The 22,443-nt window shown below is 45.0% G+C and overlaps 1 protein-coding gene across 5 annotated transcripts in view; it reads left to right on the top strand.

Annotated features, from left to right (window-relative positions):
• The first annotated feature begins 4,876 nt into the window (after positions 1-4,876).
• Positions 4,877-22,443, top strand: part of PDS5A (PDS5 cohesin associated factor A) — a 71,659-nt gene continuing 54,092 nt past the window's right edge. For all 5 annotated transcript variants that reach the window (XR_014493049.1, XR_014493050.1, XM_083367612.1 and 2 more), the window contains exons 1-2: positions 4,877-5,111; positions 5,716-5,886. Coding sequence is in view for 3 of the 5 variants with exons in the window: in XM_083367612.1 (XP_083223738.1) it covers positions 5,085-5,111; positions 5,716-5,886 (198 nt within the window). In the remaining 2 variants the exon portion in view is untranslated. The remainder of the gene's footprint in view (positions 5,112-5,715; positions 5,887-22,443) is intronic.

The raw sequence follows: 22,443 nt of genomic DNA on the forward strand, positions 1-22,443 counted from the left end.
AGCGCCGCCTCCTCTCCCTCCCCGACGGCCCGGCCCTCCTCGCTGGCTGGCTGGCGGCGTGGGCGCGCGGGCGTCCCTGCGAGGGTGGGAGCCCTTCTCCGCTTGGGAGGGCGGCCTCTCCGTCCGCCAGCGGGGCTCTTGCCGTCGGCAGCCCCTAAGGGGGAGGGCGGGAAGGAGAGAGGGGCTGTAGGTGTCTTCAAACTTGGCCCTTTGATGACTTGTGGACTTCAACTCCCAGAATTCCTCAGCCAGGCACGCTGGCTGAGGAATTCTGGGAGTTGAAGTCCACAAGTCATCAAAGGGCTAAGTTTGAAGACCCTTGCTCTGCTGGCTTCCTTGCGGAGGTCTCGTGACCCCACGAGGGGACACCATCGGGCCTCGGAGGAGTGGGGAGCTTGAGAAGTTTGAGCAGGAGGAGTTGGGGGGAGGAAGAGGACGTCGATGACTGGAGGGGGGTCCTTGAAGGTCTCTGAGCTTGGCCGTTTCCTGATAGACGTCTCATGGCCCAACTAGGGAACTTCATCAGTGTTAGCAGGGGGTGGAATTTTGCAGGGAGGAGGAGGAAAATGACTGTGGGGTCCTTTGATGGTCTCTGAGTTTGGTTGTTCCCTTGCGGATGTTTCATTACCCAACTAGGAAACATCATCAGTGCTAGAAGGGAGAAAGACTGTGGGGGATCCTTGATGGTCTCTGAGCTTGGTGGTTTTGCTGCGGACATTACCTAGGCAACAGCATCAGTGTTTGAAGGGAATGGGGGTTTGGGGCGAGGAGGAGGAGGAGGAGAAGTGTGGGGTCCTTTTGAGCTTGGTTGCTTTCTTGCAGACGTTTCATTACCAAGTAGGTAACATCATCGGTTGTAGTAAGGAGTGGGGTTTGCCCTCAATTTACATTGTACTAGTAAGGAGTGGAGTTTGCTCTCAGTTTATGTTATAACATATAATTTATAACATAAACCAAGAGCAAACCCCAATGCTTACTAGTGCTGATGATGTTACCTAGTTTGGGTTATGAAACGTCTGCAAGAAAGCAACCAAGCTCAGAGAGCACCGAGGACCCAAATCAGGGAGCTCTGGATTTGTAATAGTCCTCAGTTGCACGTCCAAAAAGATTTGGTTAGATCGATGCCCCACTTTGGCTTCCACGTTTGGAGGAGGTGGATAGGACCTTCCTCTCTCTCTCTCTTTTTTTTTTTTTTTTTGCAAAACAGCAATTATGTGGGGAGCTTGGGGTGAGAGAGGACTATCCCAAAGTCAAAGTCCCCCAATGAATTTGCAGGACCGTGGTGCCAGTGCAAATGCCACAGTCACTGCACCATTCCCATAAGTTGCCTGCATTTTTCAGCTCCTTTTCTGCAGCAAAGGGATGATTCGGATTGTGCTGCCAAAGTTTGATTGCAAAGTGAAGGAATTAAAAGCCGGATATTTTCAGACTTGCTTCTGGGTGATGATTCAAGGATGCCCCGGGCTGCCACCAGAGGTGTAAAAAAAATAATAAAAAATTAAAATGTTCCCTTGGGGTCAAGAAAAGGTTTACCTGTCCAGTTCTAGACTGTTAAAAGAACCCAGAATGTTTTTTTTTAAAAAAATGCACTAATTGGTTATAGATATAATGGTCCTAACTGATACTGAGGGAATAAATCAGGAGTACATATATAATGTACCAGATTTCTAGTGTATCTGTTCATCACATTTATTCATTTTGGGAAGAGCAACCTTACAGAGTTAGGGAAGGCAAGCAAAGACATTAAACGTAAGGGGCAAAAGAAAGATGGCTTAATCTATTGTCAATCCGTATTATTGTTTTAATAGTTTAATGTTACTTCTAGTTTTTCTATTGTACAGATGGTCAACTTACAAGCACGAATGAGCCCAACATTTCTGTTGCTAAGTGAAACATTTGTTAAGTGAATTCTTCCCCATTTTACAACCTTTTTTGCCACAGCTGTTAAGCAAATCACTGCAGTCGTTAATTTAGTAACACGGTTGTTAAGTGAACCTGGCTTCCCCATTGACTTTGCTTGTCAGAAGGTCGCAAAAGAGGATCCTGTGACACACACCCCAGGGACACTGCAACCGTCATAAATATGAGTCAGTTGCCAAGTGTGCAAATTTTTTTCTTCAAATTTTATTATTTAAAACTTTGGACAAAGAGTTAACGGTCTGACATTCCTTCTTGTCTACACCATTTTTGTATTTTATACACATATATACATTTTATGTACTTATCATTTATATACAATTATACAATATTCGATCTTATCAACCATCTTATTCTAATGTGTGAAATCAGTGTGCAAATTTTGATCACATGACCATGCAACAGATGTAAGTGTGAAAAAAGATCATAAGTCAGTTTCTTCTGTGGCATTGTAACTATGATCAACACTAAATGAACTGTTGTAAGTCGAGGTCCACTTGTAAGCCACCCAGAGTTGCTGTATCCGTGAAATGCCAGACATTTAATAAACATTTAATAAATAAATTATTCCTCTCCTCGCCTTTCTTTCCTTCAAAACTATCCCTTCAAAACTATCCCTTCTTCTATCACTAATTCTTCTATCACTAATTCATTTTAAACTTCTCCATGTTCTTATGTCTAATAAAGGTTATCCAAGCATGACTTCCTTCCACTTTTTCTTCCTTTTGAATTTATTCATTGAGTTGACTCCAAGGCAGCCGGGCTTCTGAAGCAGATTGCAGAACCTGGACAGTAGTGTGGACCGCAGTTCAAATTTAGCCCCATTTTTTTTTGTGACCTGCAGTTTAAACTAAGGCAGAAAAGGGAAACAGTGCAGAATTGATATGACTCTGCTGCAAAACTGGTGTAAAATGACTCTTCAGGTTAAATTTTAGGGAGTCAACTTCTATGCTAAACCTCAAATTGTACCAATCACTTGACACAGGCATGTCAAACTCGTGTATGGGGACTTTTCCCCCATTGCCGGCACGGTTTTGGCCTGAGGCATCCGGCCCATGGACCGGCAGTTTGACATGCCTGACTTAACAGGAAATCCTTTTAAATTAAGCACCGTTACCGTTAAAAGACAATTCCAGCTTTGTAATCATAAGGCAGGACTGCACTAAACAAATATACATACGTTAGATTCCCTTGAGATTATTTTGAAATGAGTAAAATATCTGCAATTCTGTTGTTAATAACAACACAGGGGCGTAACTGCAATACCTGTTTGCAACTCATGATAGCAACTGTATCGGTTGCTTTCTGATCCTGGAAAAAAAGCACAGTTGCTTTCATAAGTTGTACATAGGTATGCATTCACATTTCTATTGCTTTTCACTAAAATGAAATCCAAAGCACTTAGGAATTGAAAAAGATTGGTATGAGAAGAAGGGCTTGCTGATAACTCCGGCTAAACCTGTTTTTCAGCTGCCAAACCAGCTTTCCTTCCTTGAAGTATGTTCAAAGCTACATTTATTTGTATTCCAGACAATTCAAACTGAAGCCACTGAAATCTAAATCAGTCTTTCCTACTTATCCTTTCTGGGATCTGTTTTTAAGATTTCATACACCTCAGATACTCTTTGAGAATTGTAAAACACTCAGCCACTTCCAAGCTACCAATATAATACAGCAAGCAGTGGACATTAATATTAGACACATTAAGTGAAATATATTAATATGAAATGGCTAGATGTCATCTGGATCTCAAAGCCCCAGGCAGTGACTACAGTTTTGCTTACCCATACAACATGGAATAATAATAATAATAATAATAATAATAATAATAATAATAATAATAATAATAATAATAATAGGATGCTGGCAGCAACCTGTGTCAACCATTAGTGCCAGTCAGTTCGAATGTTCAGTGGACTGAGGTTCATGTTTAATGAATACGTTTTATAATAAATAATAATAATTGATAATAATAATAATATGATGATGATGATGATGGTGGTGGCAGCAACCTGTGTCAACCATTAGTGCCAGTCAATTTGAATGTTCAGTGGACTGAGGTTCATGTTTAATGAATACGTTTTATAAATAATAATAATAATAAATAGTAATAATAATAATAATAATAATAATATGATGATGATGATGCTGGCAGCAACCCGTGTCAACCATTAGTGCCAATTAATTTGAATGTTCAGTGGACCGAGATTCATGTTTAACGAAGTTTTATAATAATAATAACACTGCAGCCATAATACATGGGTAAATATACATAACACTGCAGCCATACTACATACATGACATTAGACAGCACTGTGAGAATTAGATGAATTAAGACGAATCATGAATTAAGATGGATGACGTATAAATTTAATAAAACATCTGAAATATTGGAAAGAGCTCATCCTAAGTCCCAAGACAACATTTCCCCCACCCCCCTATCCCAGCTTTTCCTGCAGTGTCTTTTTTTTAATTGCAAGAACCACTCTTTTTACTCTTTTTTTTCTTGCTGCTTCAGCCGCCATTACCTTGGGGAAACCTGAAAAGAGGTTTACTCAGGAGTAAGGGCCTCGAAAGGAGGGGGGTGGCTTTTGAAGGAGAAAAAAAACACCCCCACACACCACACAAACACACCCGACAAAATCCCGGAGTCTCCCTTCGGCAGGTCCCACGGCCGGCCAACCTCTCCGTCCTTCGGGGAAGCAAGCGAAGCAGGCCCGGGCCTCAGACATTCCCCCCCCTCAGAAGATGCGGCCTACTCCAGCCGCCGACGCCTCCCGGCCTCCCCGCGGGCCCGAGCGAGGGAAGGCCCCATCCGGCTGGGCCGGCCGCCAGGAGGGCGGGCCTGCTCGCTCCCCGCCTGCGTGGAAGAAGAAGAAGGCAGGGCGGCCGCGGGAGAGAGGAGCGCCGAGCGGCGGCGGCGGCGGCGGCCTCTCCTCTCTTCTCCTCCTGGGCTGTTCTTCCCCGGCCGGCCGAGGAGCGGCACTGTCTCCCCGCGGCCAGGCCCAGCGCCAGGCGCACACTCGGCCCAGCCGTCCCCGACAGCCGCCGGGCCTGACTGAGGCGGCAAGAGCGCGGTGGGGGGAAAGCAGGCCGGGCATCGTGGCAGCCCCAGAAGCGCCGCAGATTCCCCCCGACCATCGCCGCTTTCCGCCACCGCCTGCTCGATGCTGCACCTCCCGGAGCTGCATGAGGTAAAAAGGCGGGCTGGGCCGGGCGCGGGGAGTTCTCTTGTTTGGCGGCGGCGGCGGCGGCTTCTGGCTCTCGCCGGTGAGGGCAGGGGTGACCGACATCTTGGCCGCAGCCGGGCGTCGCCTGAGGGGAAGTCCTGAGGTAAAAGTTGCCGGGGGAGCGGGCCGGGGGGCCGCCGAGCGGCCTGTGAGGGGAGCCTCCCCCAGCCTGACTCCGGGCTTGGGGCTCGTTTTGCGGCCTAACCTCTAGGCCTCGCCTGGCCGCTCGCTGGCGGCGGGAGGCGCCTCCCGGCGGCGGGACTCTTCCCTCGGACCCCGCGGCGGGCCGGACGGCGCCTCCTTCCCCTCCGCTCCGCCCGAGGCAGGCCCTGCTGGTGGAAGCGACGCCCGGAGGGGCTCGGAGCGAGGGGGAAGGAAGGCGCTGTCCGGCGGGCCTCGGGGCTCGGCCCGGCCGCGGGGAGGGTGAAGGCGGACGGCGGGCCCGGGCCAGGGTCGCCGTCGGGGACCGGGGTGGGCCTGGTTTCCACTCGAGGCTTCGAAATGGGGGAAGGAAGGGGAAAAAAGAAACGGCCGGGGAAAGTCTGAACTTTTGTTTTGCCGCCGGCAGAGGCCGGTAGACGCCTGCGGAGAAGGAAACTTTCTCGGCGGCAGCGCCAGGATGGACTTCCCGTCCGCCCAAGCCAAGCCTCCCCCCGACGGCAAGATCATCTTCTACCCGCCTGGAGTGAAGGAGATCACGGATAAGATCACCAACGACGAAGTGGTCAAACGCTTGAAGGTAGGCAGGGCCTCGGCCTTAGGGTTGTTTTTTTCCCCCCTCCCCTCTTGGGTTGGCCCGGCTTCCCATAGAGTTGCACCGGGTGGCTGGGAGTTATAGTTCGGTTTAGGAGGGGTTGGGTGACTTTGGGCCTGTCGCCGGGAGACAGTGAGTTCTAGTGCCGCCTTAGGCGTGAAAGCCGGCTGGGGGATTTGGGGACAATCGCCAGGCGACTGAATTCTAGTGCCGCCTTAGGCGTGAAAGCCAGCTGGGGGATTTGGGGACAATCCCCAGGCGACTGAGTTCTAGTGGCGCCTTAGGCATAGAAACTGGCTGGGTGATTTTGGGACAATCGCCAGGCGACTGAGTTCTAGTGCTGCCTTAGGCATGAAAACGGGCAGGCTGATTTTGGGACAATCACCAGGCGACTGAGTTCTAGTGGCGCCTTAGGCATAGAAACTGGCTGGGTGATTTTGGGACAATCGCCAGGCGACTTGAGTTCTAGTGGCGCCTTAGGCATAAAAACTGGCTGGGTGATTTGGGGACAATCGCCAGGCGACTGAATTCTAGTGCTGTCTTAGGCATGTAAACCGGCAGGCTGATTTTGGGACAATCACCAGGCGACTGAGTTCTAGTGCCGCCTTAGGCATGAAAACAGGCAGGCTGATTTTGGGCCAATCACCAGGCGACTGAGTTCTAGTGCTGCCTTAGGCATGAAAACCGGCAGACTGATTTTGGGACAATCACCAGGCAACTGAGTTCTAGTGCTGCCTTAGGCATGAAAGATGGCTGGGTGACTTTGGGCCAATCACCAGGAGACAGTGAGTTCTAATCCCACCTTAGACAAGAAATCTGGCTGGGTGACCGGGCCAATCACCAGGTGACTGAATTCTAGTGCCGCCTTAGGTATGAAAGCCGGCTGGGTGACTTTGAGGGCCAATCATACACTCTGTCTGAATTTGCCTTAGGATGATTGCAGCCACTGTTGTTTGTAAGCCGTTTCTTAATGTGTAGACTATTTATTTAGCTCAGTGTGGCACTTAAGGTGCTATGCTAGAAACCAGGCGACTGTGAGTTTTAGTCCCACCCTAGGCATGAAATTCAGCAAGATGACTGGGCCAACCACCAGGAGACTGAAAGTTCTAGTTCCGCCTTAGGCAAGAAATCTGGCTGAGTGACTTTGAGCCACTTACTAGGAGATGGTGAGTTCTAGTCTTGCCTTAGGCATGAAAATCAGCTGGGTGACTGGGCTAATCACTAGGTGACTGTGAGTTCTAGTCCCACCTTAGCCATGAAAGCCATCTGGGTCTGTTCGGACCAGTCACTTTCTCTCAACCCAACTCATCTCATGGAGTGGTTGTGGGGAAAATAGTAGTAGTAGGAAAGTGTGTCGAATATGTTTGCCGCCTCGAGTCATTTATAAAAGTAATAAATGTAGGAAATAAATAAATATTCCAATGTATTGCAGGGACTGGTCGTTGTGTTTGACCCCAGAGTCGTTCTCTTAAATTTGTACAAGCCAGTTCATTCTCTAGTATCATTTTGATTCTCAAAACCATTTTTCTGTACATTTTATTCTGGCTCCTTAGCAGTCTGGATTTCAATCGCAAAATGTTTCCAACAGGCACTGTGTCTGCTCTGCGCACCTTAAACCTGCCTTTTTATGAAATTGCACAACAGCTGCAAAAGACAATGTGCAACACTAAGTACAAATAAAATGCTTAGGTCTAATAGTGCTTATTAGAAAGTAATAAGTGATGATATACCTGTCCTCAAATATTCATGAATTTCCAGTATATGCTTATTGTTCCTTGTTTTTTGTTTTGCCAAAAGGAGAAACGTGTTTTTCCTCTTCTGTAGGAATTAGGTTGATCTGAGCACGGGGGGGGGGATAGGAAGTGAACGTGAGAGACAGAGATAGAAGAGCGGAAGTGGAGATGAAGCCATTTACTCCAAAGTGGCAGGGAAGAACTTGGATAATTTACCCAGAGTAGTATGTAACACAGCAGCCTCTTGGGATGTACTTTTGAGACGCAAAGTGCTCTGCAAGCAGTGAGTGGTTGGATTCGCACTGCATACTGGAACCACAGATTAGACTTTTAGCCTAGCCTGGAGTGCAAAACGTGATTCGTTTTGGGTTCAGTGTGACATGCCATCAAAGGAGCTTCCTCATTTATTTTTATTTTTTATTTTTAAATTCCATTTATATCCCGCCCTTCTCCGAAGACTCAGGGCGGCTTACAAGCTTAGCAGTAGCCTTCATTCTATGTATATGCTTGCTTGTTAGGGCTTTCACACCCCCCCCCCAAGCGGCATTATTACAAAGTCAGCTTAATTGCCCCCAACAATCTGGGTCCTCATTTTACCTACCACGGAAGGATGGAAGGCTGAGTCAACCTTGACCCTTTTATTATTATTATTATTATTATTATTATTATTATTATTATTATTATTATTATTATTATTATTATTATTATTATTTTATTACATTTATATACCGCCCTTTCCCGGAGGACTCAGGGCGGTTTACAGGGTAATTAAAAACCAAAAATACAAAAGTTAAAAAACCAAGTTTAAAAAAGATTAAATTTATCCCTGTATAAATAAAACCCCAATTAAAATAAATTAATCCTCAGCCTGGGCCAGAGAGCTCGAAGAGCCAGGTCTTCAGGCCCCGGCGGAATGATTGGAGGTCGGGGGCAGTTCTCAGTTCCACCGGCAGCTGGTTCCAGAGGGCAGGCGCTCCCACCGAGAAGGCCCTATCCCTGGGTGTCACCCGCCGGCAATCTCTTACCGGCGGGACCCTGAGCAGACCCTCCCTGTGGGAGAGCACTGGACGAAGGGAGCTTGATGCCGGCAGCAGGTGTTCCCTCAGATATCCTGGACCCAAGCCATTTAGGGCTTTATAGGTCATCACCAGCACCTTGAATCTCACCCGGAGGGCAACCGGAAGCCAATGCAGCTCGCGGAGTAGAGGTGTTACATGGGAGACCCCCATCACAACTCGCCTGGCCGCATTCTGCACCAGCTGAAGTCTCCGAGTGGTCCTCAAGGGCAGCCCCATGTAGAGAGCGTTGCAGTAGTCCAAACGGGAGGTCACGAGCGCATGAGTGGACAGGTTGGGGGAAAAAAAGTAGGTTGGGGCTGAGATGAAATGGCTATCTATCCCATCTGCTCTGCCCAAATGGAGGTGACGATTTTAGTTAGAAACCGCTGGGGTGGGGGGAAAAATGGTGTTTTGTTTTCAGAAAAGAAGCTGTTGCCATATAGGGCATCTTTCCTTAAAATGCTCAAGAAAAAAAAATTGGGACAGTGGGATTGGAAGCTTGCATTCTCATTTCTTTTTTTCTTTTTTTTCAAATCACGCCCTCTTCTTTCAGAAGGAACAGTTGGAAGAATCAGCACTTTTGTGGACATTTATTACTTAACCAGAACAAACGTTTCACAGCCTTCGTGGTGCAATGTGCATTTATTGGAATAATGTTGCTGGATTATTCGGCTTTACGCAGTCGGGGTACGGGATGCCGAAATATACTAGTTCAAGATCTTTGGCTGTCAGCTGCATATAGATCTTGTTGGAATTCAGCAGGGATTATTTGGTTTTGGATTAGTAAACGGGGTAAAACCAGTCATACCCTAAAATGCATTGTATTGATTGTTAAATGATAACCATTTGTACCTTGTCTGAGCACATTCGATTAGTCCAATGTGCAAAAACCTTGTTTTCATTAGCCGAATGTAATTTGTTTGGGAAATTAGTGGAACCCTTAGATCAGGGGTAGGCAACCTCGCCTCTTTTATGACTGGTGGACTTCAACTCCCAGAATTCCTGAGCCAGCCATGCTGCGGGGGGGGGGGGGGGAAGGGAGAGGTTTCCAAGCTGAGCCATGCTGACTCAGGAATTCTCAGAGTTGAAGTCCACGAGTCATAAAAGAGCCGAGGTTGCCTACCCCTGCCTTAGATATTAGAGTAGCAGTGCTTTATAGGCCCTCAGGATGGTTTGTAGCTAAATAGACATTTTTATTGTGATAAAATGAGCATAGTGTGCTACATCGTAACGTAGTTCCTTTGGGTTCTGCTTAGCATATTGTTTGAATGCAGGTATCTCTGTTTTGAACGACGACCAAGCGGGCTACGATTGAACCCAGCCAACTCACTGTTTACAGAAGGTCGAAATTTTTCCTGAAGCTTTGAGCGGTGTCCACAAGCCAACACGTTAGCTGGAAAAACTCTTTTTATCGCTTTCTGGAACGTGTGTGACGTGGCGATCCCGGCTTTCGTTTGGGGGAAATTACCGCTTTCGAGTTGAATTAGGAACGATGCCCTTGGCGTCTTGCTTTAGTGAAAGAGGGCAGATCATTTGTTGAGCCAGGAGTGTGTAGCTGCCTCTGGTTTTGCACACAACCTGTTCCGTTATAGTGTGATCTCTTGCTTCTTCTCCAGCCCTCTTATTCTTGGCTGCTTGGTGCTCTGTAGAAAAAGTGATGGGCTTTCATTTTTTTCCTGCTAAGCCATTATGCGGCTTGTTTGATTTTGCCTACTGTTTTTTGGGTTTTTTTTTACATAGCTTGTGCCGTAGTTTAGCGTGGTGTCGGAACCCGATCGCTACGACAGGGGTCTTCAAACTTGGCCCCTTTTGATGACGGGTGGACTTCAGCTCCCAGAATTCCTCAGCCAGGCACGTGTGTGCCTGGCTGAGGAATTCTGGGAGCTGAAGTCCACCCGTCATCAAAAGGGGCCAAGTTTGAAGACACACACACACACACACCCGCGCTATGATCACGAACAGCAATAGCCTTAGAATTATTTCAGCAGACATTTGAGGTTGACTGGTGCTTTGCAGAAGGCAGGGAATAAGTGGAAACGTGGTGTTCCTTATCTCCCCCTGCTGCTTCCGCCAATCCTCGGGTCGTGGCGAGTGCATGCGGAAAAGTAGAGAAGGGGGGGATTCTTTTGGCTTTCCCAAGGGAAAAACTCAGATGAAGAGGCTGCGCAGTCCCTGGCTGGATGGGGGAAGAAGGTTTAGGATAGCCATGCCCCGGAATCTCTTAGGATGCCTCTTAAATACAGGAGTAGGCCACCTTGGCTCTTTGATGACTCGCGGACTTCAACGCCCAGAATCCCTGAGCTGGCCTGGCTCAGCTTGGGAACCTCTCCCTTTCCCCTCAGCGTGGCTGGCTGAGGAATTCTGGGAGTCGAAGTCCGCGAGTCATCAAAGAGCCCAGGTTGCCTACCCCGCCTGGTCTAATAGGTTGAGTTTGGCAAGAACCTGCACATCGGCGTAAACCACTTTGATGTGTCGACTCCGGGGGTGGGGGGCTGACCTCAAGCACACCTGTGAAGTCATAAATCCTTCCTGTCTTTTCTTTTACAAGTCAGTCCTCGGTTTTCAACCATTCATTTAGCAACCCGTTCCGAGTTAATGACGTTGCTGGAAAAGTCCAGCCTTGGCCCTTCTGACCGTTGCATCCTCCCCTACGGTCACCTGGTTGCAATTTGGGTGCCGGGCCGTGTAGCGCTTGCTTTTTCGACCAGTCGCGGCAGCCGGCGGTTACACGATGGTGACTTGCCAGCTTTTTTCTGGGTTACACACCGATAGAACCCTAATTTAAGTGGCGTGTCTGGAACTCAGATATAGAGGTGGATAGGGGCTGAGGAAAATAATGCCTATTCGGGAGAGTTAAGTTTGCGGCGTTTGCTTAAACGGCTGCCGGTTTGCTTCCAATCATCCTGGCGATTTACTTGACCATGGTAAAAAAATGGTGGTAAAATCAGTTCTGGCTCGGCTTCAGGACAGCAAAGACTTAGAACAGACATAATTGAGGTTGTACATCAAGGAGTACTTGTACTTTTTTTTATTACAAAATTGTTCCGCCACTTTTGTCTTAAGATTGACTTTTTGAGAAAGGCTTCACCGAAGGTGTGCTAAGCGAACGAGGAAGATTGCATCTGTTTTGCTGGCACTATATGTCCTAGTTCAGGGGTCTTCAAACTCAGCCTTTTTATGACTTGTGGACTTCAACTCCCAGAATTCCTCAGCCAGCATGGCTGGCTGAGGAATTCTGGGAGTTGAGGTCCACAAGTCATAAAAGGGCCAAGTTTGAAGACCCCTGTCCTAGTTAGTCGGCCAGGGCTTGGCTAGAAACTCAGGACATTGAACCAAACGGTTTGCAACTGAAGCCATTTCCTACATTTTCCTCTCTCTGGCAACTTCATTGTTTCTTTTTAATTTCATGTATTATTTTAAATTTGTAAGCCACCCCCCCCCCCCACACCAAGCGTCTTCTGGAGTCCAGCAGCGTTGAAATCTGAGTAGAATAAACTATATTAAGGAGATTAATTCTGTTTGTAGAATTAAGAGAAACCGCTTTGTGTGAACGCGTTCGTTTATTACAATTGTATTGCACGTTTTTCTTCCTTTTTTGTTGTTGCTTCTGCCTTTTCCTCCTTCATCAAACCCTCCTGTCATCTCCGTGTTTGAAAGAGCACAGCAATGAGGACCCAGATTGTTGGGGGCAATTAAGCTGACTTTGTAATAATGCCGCTTGGGGTGTGTGTGAAAGCCCTAATAATAAGCAGGCATATACATAGAATGAAGGCTACTGCTAAGCTTGTAAGCCGCCCTGAGTCTTCGGAGAAGGGCGGGATATAAATGGAATTAAAATAAATAAATAAAATAAAATTTCTGGCACACGAAAACAAATGTTCAGAAGAACCAGTGCTTTAATGCACTGGAATTAATGCCTGTTGTGTGTAGAGGACTCAAGGGCAAATCTTATATAAGCAATCACATCTTCCTCCTGGCCCCCTATAAAGTGTGTTGAACCTTTTCAGCATTAGAATAGGATTATGATTATTTAGCTGTTAGAAGCATACTTTCTCTGTGTGTCGTAAATTTAAAAGAAATGCCATTTCCCCCCCCCCCAGAATTATAAAACTAGTGATGTTATTGGACGTAACTTTGAAGTATACATCAGATGTCAAATTAATGAAAAATCTTACCAGCCTGCAATACAGGTAGTCCTCATTGCGATTTCACAATGTCTACTCTAGCCTTCAAGCCCTTCAGAATACTAAATAATAATAATAATAATAATAATAATAATAATAATAATAATAATAATAATAATAATAATAATAATAATTTTATTTATATACCGCCCTTCTCCCGAGGGACTCAGGGCGGTGAACAGGGCAAATATATAAAAAATACAAAAATACAAAAGTTAAAAAGAAATTAAACATATGCCCAACTAAAAACAAATATTAAAAATGACCATAAAACCCAACCCATCCCCCATCACGCCAGGCCGGCTTGTTCAAATAAGAGTGTCTTCAGATCGACGGAAAAGAAATGATAAATATTTCTGAGGGCCTAAGGATATTTGGCCCAAGGTCTGAAGGTTTTAAAAAGGCCAGGGGCAATAAACAGGAGTTGAGCTTAAATTTAGCATAATGCAAGCTATTGCCTTTGTTGACGAGAAACAGTTGCAGCAAGGAAAATAAACTGAAGAATTAAATGAATGGCAAATTTAAAAATACAATAAAGGGGAGCTAAGCTAAGCTCAACAAATGAGAAATACAGCTAGCCCGTGACTTAATGACCAAAAGCGAGCCTAAAATTTCTGTCGTTAAGTGAGACATTTGTTAAGTGAATGTTGCCCCATCCTTCGTACGAGCTTTCTTGCCTCGGGGTTGTTAAGTGGACCCCTGCAGTTGATAAATCGGCAACCCGGTCATTAAGCGAACCCGGCTTCCCCCATTGACTTTGCTTGTCAGAAGGCCGCAAAAAAGCGCATCGCGTCACCCCGGGACGCAGCGACGGTCACAAATACGAATCCGATGCCAAGCGTCTGAACTTTGATCACCACGATTGTAGGGATGCTGAAAAGGTCGTACGGGTGGAAAGTGGTCAAAAGTCACTTTTTTCAGCGCCATTGTAATTTTGCACGGTCACTAAGCGAACTGCGCTAAGTCGAGGACTATCTGTACACACCCGAGGTAGTATGACAGAAGAATGGAACCGAAGAAAGAAAGAAAAATTACTTCTAAACAAATGGTGTTGATGAAGGAGGAGAAAGCGTTGTGAAAGATAAAAATGTCCAGAACTCAGAGGGCACAGATCCAGAACCTTCTGTGGGCAATTTTGAAAATGCTACACTTAACATAGGTACAAGTTGATAGCATAGCATGTTCCTATCTTTATCTATCTATATATCTCTATATATCTGTATCTATATATCTACCGTATTTTCCGGCGTATAAGACGACTGGGCGTATAAGACGACCCCCCAACTTTTGAGATGATTTCCATGGGTTTAAAAAGTCGTCTTATATGCTGGAAAATACGGTATAGATAGATAGATGATAGATAGATAGATATAGTTTTAAAGGATTTACGGTAACAAGTTATTCTAGTAGCTCCTGTGTCTCGGAAGCTCAAAATGCTAATGGTTCTTACAATGTTATTAACAAGTGTTATAGATGTAAATATTGCAACTGGGTGACATCCGATAAATGATATTTATCTCTCAACCCAGCCTATGTTAAAAATTTATCTTCACCAGCAATCTGTTGGTCCAAACTCAGTATCCGTGCTTCCATTCTAGTTTTTTTCACGTTGCTCTCTTTTTTCCAATTTCTAAAGTTCAGTTTCCCCCATAAAGTCAACTTGGCACGAGAAAAGAGACCACTTTTTTATTACTTAGATGTCATAGCTTTCTAACTGGTGCAATTGTTTCCAGAGATACTAAGAGTTGTATTGTATTTACAACCTAATGCTGCCTGTCCAACTGACTCTTCAGAGTGTAAAAATCTCATATTGTACATTAATGTTTATGAACCACATTTTACTTCAAGCCTGTGGTTCTCAATCTTTTCTTCACCCTGGACCCCTTTTAAATACCTTTTGTAGCCACGGGCCACCAGGACTTAACTCAGGATTTAAATCATAATATTTCTTCAAGCCTTCGCGGCCCCCCTGTGTGACATCACCCCCCACCCCATCCACTACCACCCCCCCCGCGGTCCTCAGACCACAGGTTGAGAACCGCTGCTTTAAACCACATTTTACAGGCTATCGCATATGGGCTGCATTTTGACGATTGCCGATAACTATTCCAATTTTTGGTTTGGAGCAGTCTCACTTAGAAGCATTGGGTGTGTTGTGTTGGCAATCTTTTGATACTGATTGTAGGTAGATCACTAGCCTTAATCGTATCTAGCTGCCCTGGACCCCAGTGGATTTTGTAAATCAATACCATGACCTCCTGTGGACTAATTCGTTAAAGAGTTGTTGAGGTGGATTGGAAACGCAAGTATTTCATCAGCACTTTTCTTGTCGTAAGCATCGCACTAATTAATAGCAACGCCATATCATCGTGAAGGTCTCGCACTAATTAATAGCAACGCCATATCATCGTGAAGGTCTCCTGGCAATCAGGGAAAGTGCCAGGAGGGGTGTGTGTGTGCGCGCGCACACACACACACATTTCTGGTTTGGTCAGAAGCTGTCTTGACTACCTTTTCCTTTTTGAGAATATATTACATTGAATAGATCACGTTTAAATAACTCCCTGTTGATAACAGTGGGATAATAAGATGATCTATTGCATCCATCTGCTGTTCTTCTATGCCTCTGATTAATCCACTCTATGTGGTCCAAGGATTGAGGCTGAATTAGTGACTAATTCCTGTAGCAAGCCTGTTTTTCACTTCATGGCTTCATCTCTGTTTCTGCATCAGGATGACTGTTAAAGCAGCCGATCAGCAGAAATTAATTGAGCCCTTCTTTATCACTGACTTCGTTGCAATGTTCAGATACCAAGGTGGCACTGCAAAGTTAGCTGCGGAGTAAGACACACTGAAATAAAGTTGAATTAGACCTACAGTAGCTAAATAATCTATTGGTTTTAGTTGCCTGTGGGGAGTCTCCGTCGCCCAGGTCATAGCTATCCCAAAGGTGCTTTTTTCAGGAGGCAATTGGACATTTTTTGTTTTTTTCTTTGAAGACATTTATTTTTTTTTATTTTTAATTCCATTTATATCCCGCCCTTCTCCGAAGACTCAGGGCGGCTTGCAAGCTTAGCATTTCGCTTCTCATCCCAGAAGCTTCTTCACTTCTCGTGAAAAAGCATTTTGGGTTTGATTTCAGTTGCACTGCACAGGATAGCAAATTTGCGGCTTTCCAGATGTTGAGCCGTGATCCACACAAGGTCCAGATGGAATGGCCGATAATTTGGGATTCTGGATGTTGCAGTTCTGAAATGTGAAGAAATATAGCCCCAGGGCTTTTGATAATGCTCTTCTGATAATGTTAATGTGCCTTAAAAGTTAAACGTGTGGTAAAATTAGCAGGCAAAACAATCTACACATTTTGACCAGAGATAGAACTAAAAAAATAAAATAAAATAGCCGTATAGCTGTGGTACTCTTAGTTCCTACCAAGTTCCCTAACCTTACCTCTTAAATTTGCTTTTGGAATCATTTTAATACATTTAATAAGAGTGAATTTAAGCCAGTTGCAAAGCAGCGCACTCCACCAGTTAATGTTTCCATGGCATTTCTTTACCATTAAGTATTTAATTGCTTATGGTCTCCATTCATTTTTAGTATAAATGAGGTGACAACGGTCTGCAAAAGAAAAAAAAGGAATAGCTATTTTAAGAAGAGAGTGTGCAGCTGCATTAATGTCTGTCCTGCCTGATAAATTTTCTAGATCGTGAGGGCATCCGGTTTTGTAATATAATTGCTTTGTCCTGACAAGTTTTCATAAAGATTTATTTCTTGTCTGCAAAGTTTGTGTTGCCTGACAACACCACCTGAAAGTACATTGGGTTTTCTTATTTTCTATAGGTTTAGAAGGAACAAACGAGGTTCTTTATCTTTCTTATTAACAAAAATTGTGTATGCTGACAAATCTAATCGTAAATGTGGTTCCTGGCATGTTTGCTGATGTTTTGGTGGTAGATTATTTTGAACTGCCTTACTGAAACAGTAGCTGAATTATTTATTCAGTTCCTTCAATTCATAAATACAAACTGTTTTATTGTTTTTTTAAAAAAAACAAAAACAAAACCCCAGCAAGATTACTTCAACAATAATGGATCACATAGGAAAATCCACGGGTATATCTCATATATTGTAGTTGAAAAACCAATATTCCATTTTTTTAAAAAAAATAAAAGCTTAATAGATTCAGCTCGTGATCTTAACTCTAGAAAACAAAAGCAAAATAGATTTTTCTTCGTTCCTTGCCCAGCTTTTTAAGCTGAGACCAAAATGGATCAGTGAAGGAACCCCCCCCCCCCGAAAAAAACCCCACACAACCTGTCCAGGGCAGAGTTTTTTGTTTCACAGCATCCTTGCTAGCCAGGTATGAAAGAGATGGAGCGCAGCTGATTCTTGAAATCCCATCCTCCTTCCCCAAATAAACCACCGGTGCATTTGAAAAGTTTGCCCAAGTTCGGCATTTGTGTTTTAGCGATTCAGGCTGACGTTATCTTCTTTCCCTAAATAATTCATTCATGCCTGCCGGGAAGAGGAGGCTCCGTGGCATCCGAAGCAGAGCATCCAGGTTCAGCCACAGTCTTGTGCCATACAGTATTAACCTTGTGCCCTTGAGGACCATTCGGAGGCTTCAGCTGGTGCAGAACGCAGCCGCGCGAGTTGTGATGGGAGCCTCCCGATACTCCAGTGTAACGCCTCTTCTCCACGAGCTGCATTGGCTTCCAGTTGCCCTCCGGGTGAGATTCAAGGTGCTGGTGATGACCTATAAAGCCCTAAATGGCTTGGGTCCGGATTACCTTAGGGAGGACCTGCTGCCAGCATCAACTTCCCATCGTCCTGTGCGCTCCCACAGGGAGGGCCTCCTCAGGATCCCGCCGGTCAGGGAGTGCCGGTGGGCGATCCCCAGGGGGAAGAGCGTTCTCGGTGGGCGCGCCTGCCCTATGGAATCAACTGCCTGTGGAACTCTGGATCGCCCCCGACCTTCATTCGTTTCGCCGGGACCTAAAAACCTGGCTCTTTGAGTTAGCTGGCCTGGACTGAGGGGTTTTTAAGGTTTTAAATTTTAAATTTTAATTTTAACTCTTTTGGGGCTATTAATTTAATTTTATTTTAACTTTTATATTGTACTGTTTTAATTTTGCCCTGTAAACTGCCCTGAGTCCTTAGGAAAAAGGGCGGTATATAAATTGAATAAAATAAAATAAAATAATAAAATAAAATAAAATAAAATAAAATAATAAAATAAAATAAAATAAAATAATAAAATAAAATAAAATAAAATAAAATAAAATAAATAAAATAAATTCCCAAGCTTCCTCCTTCCGTTATGTATTCAAGATGGACAGTGAATAATATGTTACTTATATGTAAGGGTGTAGGTCTATACCAGGGGTAGGCAACCTTGGCTCTTTTATGACTGGTGGACTTCAACTCCCAGAATTCCTGAGCCAGCATGGAGGAACTATAGCCCCTTCATGACTGGTGGACTTCAACTCCCAGAATTCCTGAGCCAGCGTGGGGGAACTATAGCCCCTTCATGACTGGTGGACTTCAACTCCCAGAATTCCTGAGCCAGCATGGGGGAACTATAGCCCCTTCATGACTGGTGGACTTCAACTCCCAGAATTCCTGAGCCAGCATGCCCCAGCTTGGAAACCTCTCCCTTTCCCCTCAGCATGGCTAGCTCAGGAATTCTGGGAGTTGAAGTCCACATTCCCCCATGCTGGGTCAGGAATTGTGGGAGTTGGAAGTCCACCAGTCATAAAAGGGCCAGGTTTGAAGACCCCTGGTTTAGTGCATAGGCCAGGGGTAGGCAACCTCGGCTCTTTTATGACTGGTGGACTTCAACTTCCAGAATTCCTGAGCCAGCATGGGGGAAACTATGGCCCCTTCATGATTGGTGGACTTCAACTCCCAGAATTCCTGAGCCAGCATGGCTCAGCTTGGAAACCTCTCCCCCTTTCCCCTCAGCGTGGCTGGCGCAGGGTTTCTGGGAGTTGAAGTCCACGAGTCATCAAAGAGCCAAGGTTGCCTACCCCTGGTCTGTACATATGTTGTATATCAGGGATCTTCGAATTTGGCAGCTTTAAGACTTGTGGACTTCAACTCCCAGAATTCCTCAGCCAGCATGGCTGGGAGTTGAAGTCCACAAGCCTTAAAGCTGTCCAGTTTGGAGACCCCTGTTGTATATAGCATGTTTAAATGTGCGTTATGTCTGGGTACACTTTGACAGCACGCAACTAAATTTCATTTTTAACGTGTGCCATTGTGCCCACGGTAAAAAAAAATGACAGTAAAGGTTATCTAATCTACTACGCATATAATCCTCGACTGAGAAGTGTTAGTTTAGCGTCTATTCGGAGTTGTGACAATGGTGAAAAAAGTGACTTCCACCCACTTGTGCTTACGACCGTTGCAGTGTCCCAGGGTCACGTGATCATCATTTGCACCCTTCCCAGCCAACTTCCGACAAACATGGTTAATGGGAAATCCAGTAGGGAAGGTTGCAAATTGTCACCGTATGATGTCTTTCATAACAACCACACCGCTTGACAATGAATTTTCCAGTCCCAATTGCAGCTGTAAGTTGAGAAAATCTCTCTCTCTCTCTCTCTCTCTCTCTCTCTCTCTCTCTCTCACACACACACACACACACACACACACAAACCAGAAATTTTCCAGCTTTCTTGCAAGCTCTTTTAAAAGGATTTCTCATTTTTTCAAGATCTGCTGTGCCCCCACATCCTTGGGGTGTGTGGGGGGAGAAGAAAAGGTATTATCATTTAATGGATAAGTCTTCTGCCTTTCCTAGCCTTTTAAGCAGCCTCCATTGTTTTTAGCAAGGTTATTTTAAAGCTCTTAAGATTAACTGGGTAGCATTTAGGAGATCACTGGTTTGAAAGGGCAGCAGTCAGGTGTTAAAATAACCTCCCTTGTTGTCAGCAGAAGTTATTTTAAAGCCTAATTAAAACGAATAAGCTTGGGGAGTATATTTTTCTGTGGTGAATTGAGCTTTCCAGAACAATGCCACGTGACCACCAGTATTATTTGATGGTGGTTTGTTCAGTCCCGGTAGGAAAGAGCGTTTTTTGTTTTTTTTTTTACCGAGAAGGGTTTGATATGAACACACTTACTTCCTGAGCTGTAAATTGAGAAACAGCTGAGCAGTATGCTAATAACACAGTTTCCACATGCACCCATTTAATCAGTTATGAAAGAATATTTGGTTGCTTCCCGCGGCTCGATTTTAGCACAGTAACCTTTCACTAGCGTAAGCGTTAAAGCTGCGCCAAAAGGCTGGGGGGGGTGGGAGAATACCTTCAGATAAGCAACCTGGATCGGCAAATAATATTTCCAGTTGGCGAAAGGTCTTTCCATTTTTGCGTGAACTAGGAAGGGGAAGGCAGATGTGCACGGTATCTGTATCCTTTAAATTTAATTATTTACAGGTGAAACTCGAAAAATTAGAATATCGTCCAAAAGTTCATTTATTTCAGTAATGCAACTTAAAAGGGGCTTGAACTATCTTGCTTTACATGTAATGAGTCTATCTCATATATGAGTTTCCCCTTTTAAGTTGCATTACTGAAATAAATGAAGTTTTGCACGATATTCTAATTTTTCGAGTTTCACCTGTACTTATTTACTTACCTGCCTACCTACCTACTTACCTGCCAGCCCTAAGCATTATCCTTGAACTTGATCATCCAAGTACTTCCATCAGGTTTTGAGATCAGGCATTGTCCGTTGAAACTAACATTCAAATCTCTTTTGCGCATAATTGCCTTACCTGTCCCGTGCCTGACTTCTGTATAGTCTTCGTCCCCCATTTATTAATGTACTAGGACCGTGCTGGCGAACCAATGGCACACGTGCCAGAGGTGGCACGCAGAGCGCTCTCTGCGGGCACGCGCGCCGTCGTCCCAGTCCTAGGCCTTCAGCTGGGTTTTATAAAACCTTTTTGCTTTAGATCTCCATTGCCATGTGCAAAAAAAAAAAGATTCAATCAATCAATCAATTTTAACTTCTCACGGGGGGGAAAAAAAGATCTCGCCAAGTTGGAATCAATGGATTGAACTTTTTAGTCCCACCCAGTCTGCCCTTACCACCACACCCACACCCACCCAATGGGCCAAGCCCACCCGGCACCCGATGATACATAAGTGGGTTTTGGGTTGCAGTTTGGGCGCCCGGTCTCTAAAAGGTTCGCCCTCACTGCAGGCAGCAGAATCCGTAGCTTTGACTTGCTAGCATGTTCCCCTTATGTGTATTTAAGATGCACTACAGAGATAATCCTCGACTCCACAGCCAATTTTTTTTTTTTTGGTTCATCAGCCTTTCAAAACGACAACTGGGCCGAGTGAAGGGACTTGAGACTATTCCTAGAGTTTGGTGGTGCCCCGGCGAGCACGTGGTGGCGATGCGGGCAATCCTAGCCGGAGAGATGTATCGGTCACGCTTCCGATCAGTTTTATTTGGGAAAGACCCAGGGGAGAAGGACAATTTCTAGAAAGTTATTGCATGGGGTTAAAATTGGGGAGATTCCCATGCAGAGCATTGTAAGCTTCTTGAGAAGCTGAGGCTAGACGTCAAGGTGGTGCAGAGGCCTGTAAGAGTAACCTCCGTTAGAGAAGGATTGCCCGCTCGATGGTGAGAAAATCCTATGATGGCTACTGGTGAACCGGGTGGTTAAGAACCAGTGCTTTTTTTGTAAAAGAAAAAGGTGCCGGAACTCACACATGTTCACCGCCCTGAGTCCTTCGGGAGAAGGGCGGTATACAAATTAAATTAAATTAAATTAAATTAAATGTCATACAACCCGCCTTGCCTACCGTACAAGGTTCCATCCAAAAAAGGTGCCGGAACTCTGTTCTGAGCGTTCTATGAGGGAAAAAAAAAGCCCTGATAATAACTGATGATTTTTATTATTATTATTATTATTTCAATCAAACGTATTTTAATAAGATGCTTTTGGAGTAAAAAAAAATCTGTCGAAATACAGTTTTCTATTTAAGATACCATTAATAATTTAGTTTATTCAGCCTGAAATGGAGCTTAGCTATGTAGCAGGAGGCTGTACATTCCGCAATATTTACGAGATAACACGCTCTGCATTGAGGCGTTCTCGCCCGATTTCACGGTAAGCCGCGAGATAAATCGCGAAACGAAAGTTCAGGAATGTTCGTTCCTTTCCCCCATTGTTCTGCAAATCTATGCACACTGCAGACTCTGGGATTGTTTGAAGACAAAATGCATCTGCCCCAGGCTCTACGTGTTTTAGTTAAAGAAAAGAATTTGAGCAGTTCTCCGACTATGCGTGATTAACCGATTAACCTAAAATCGGTTCTGATGTCGTCGTTTCACTAACTTGACAGCTTACTCTTTGGTTTGCAAACAATAATGTGAAAGATTCTAGCTACCAGCAAGAATGAGTCCGTACATTTAAAGAGCAGCTGTCGTTTCAGATCCATCCTGGCAGCTCCTGTTAGCGGGCGTGCACTCACTTGCTGCCTGCCGCGTCCCTCACCTTGTGTCACTGCCGCATCACCAGCCGTCCCATTAAAGTGTGCG

This window comes from Vipera ursinii (genome assembly GCF_947247035.1).
Source record: "Vipera ursinii genome assembly, chromosome: 7".
Classification (NCBI taxonomy): domain Eukaryota; kingdom Metazoa; phylum Chordata; class Lepidosauria; order Squamata; family Viperidae; genus Vipera; species Vipera ursinii.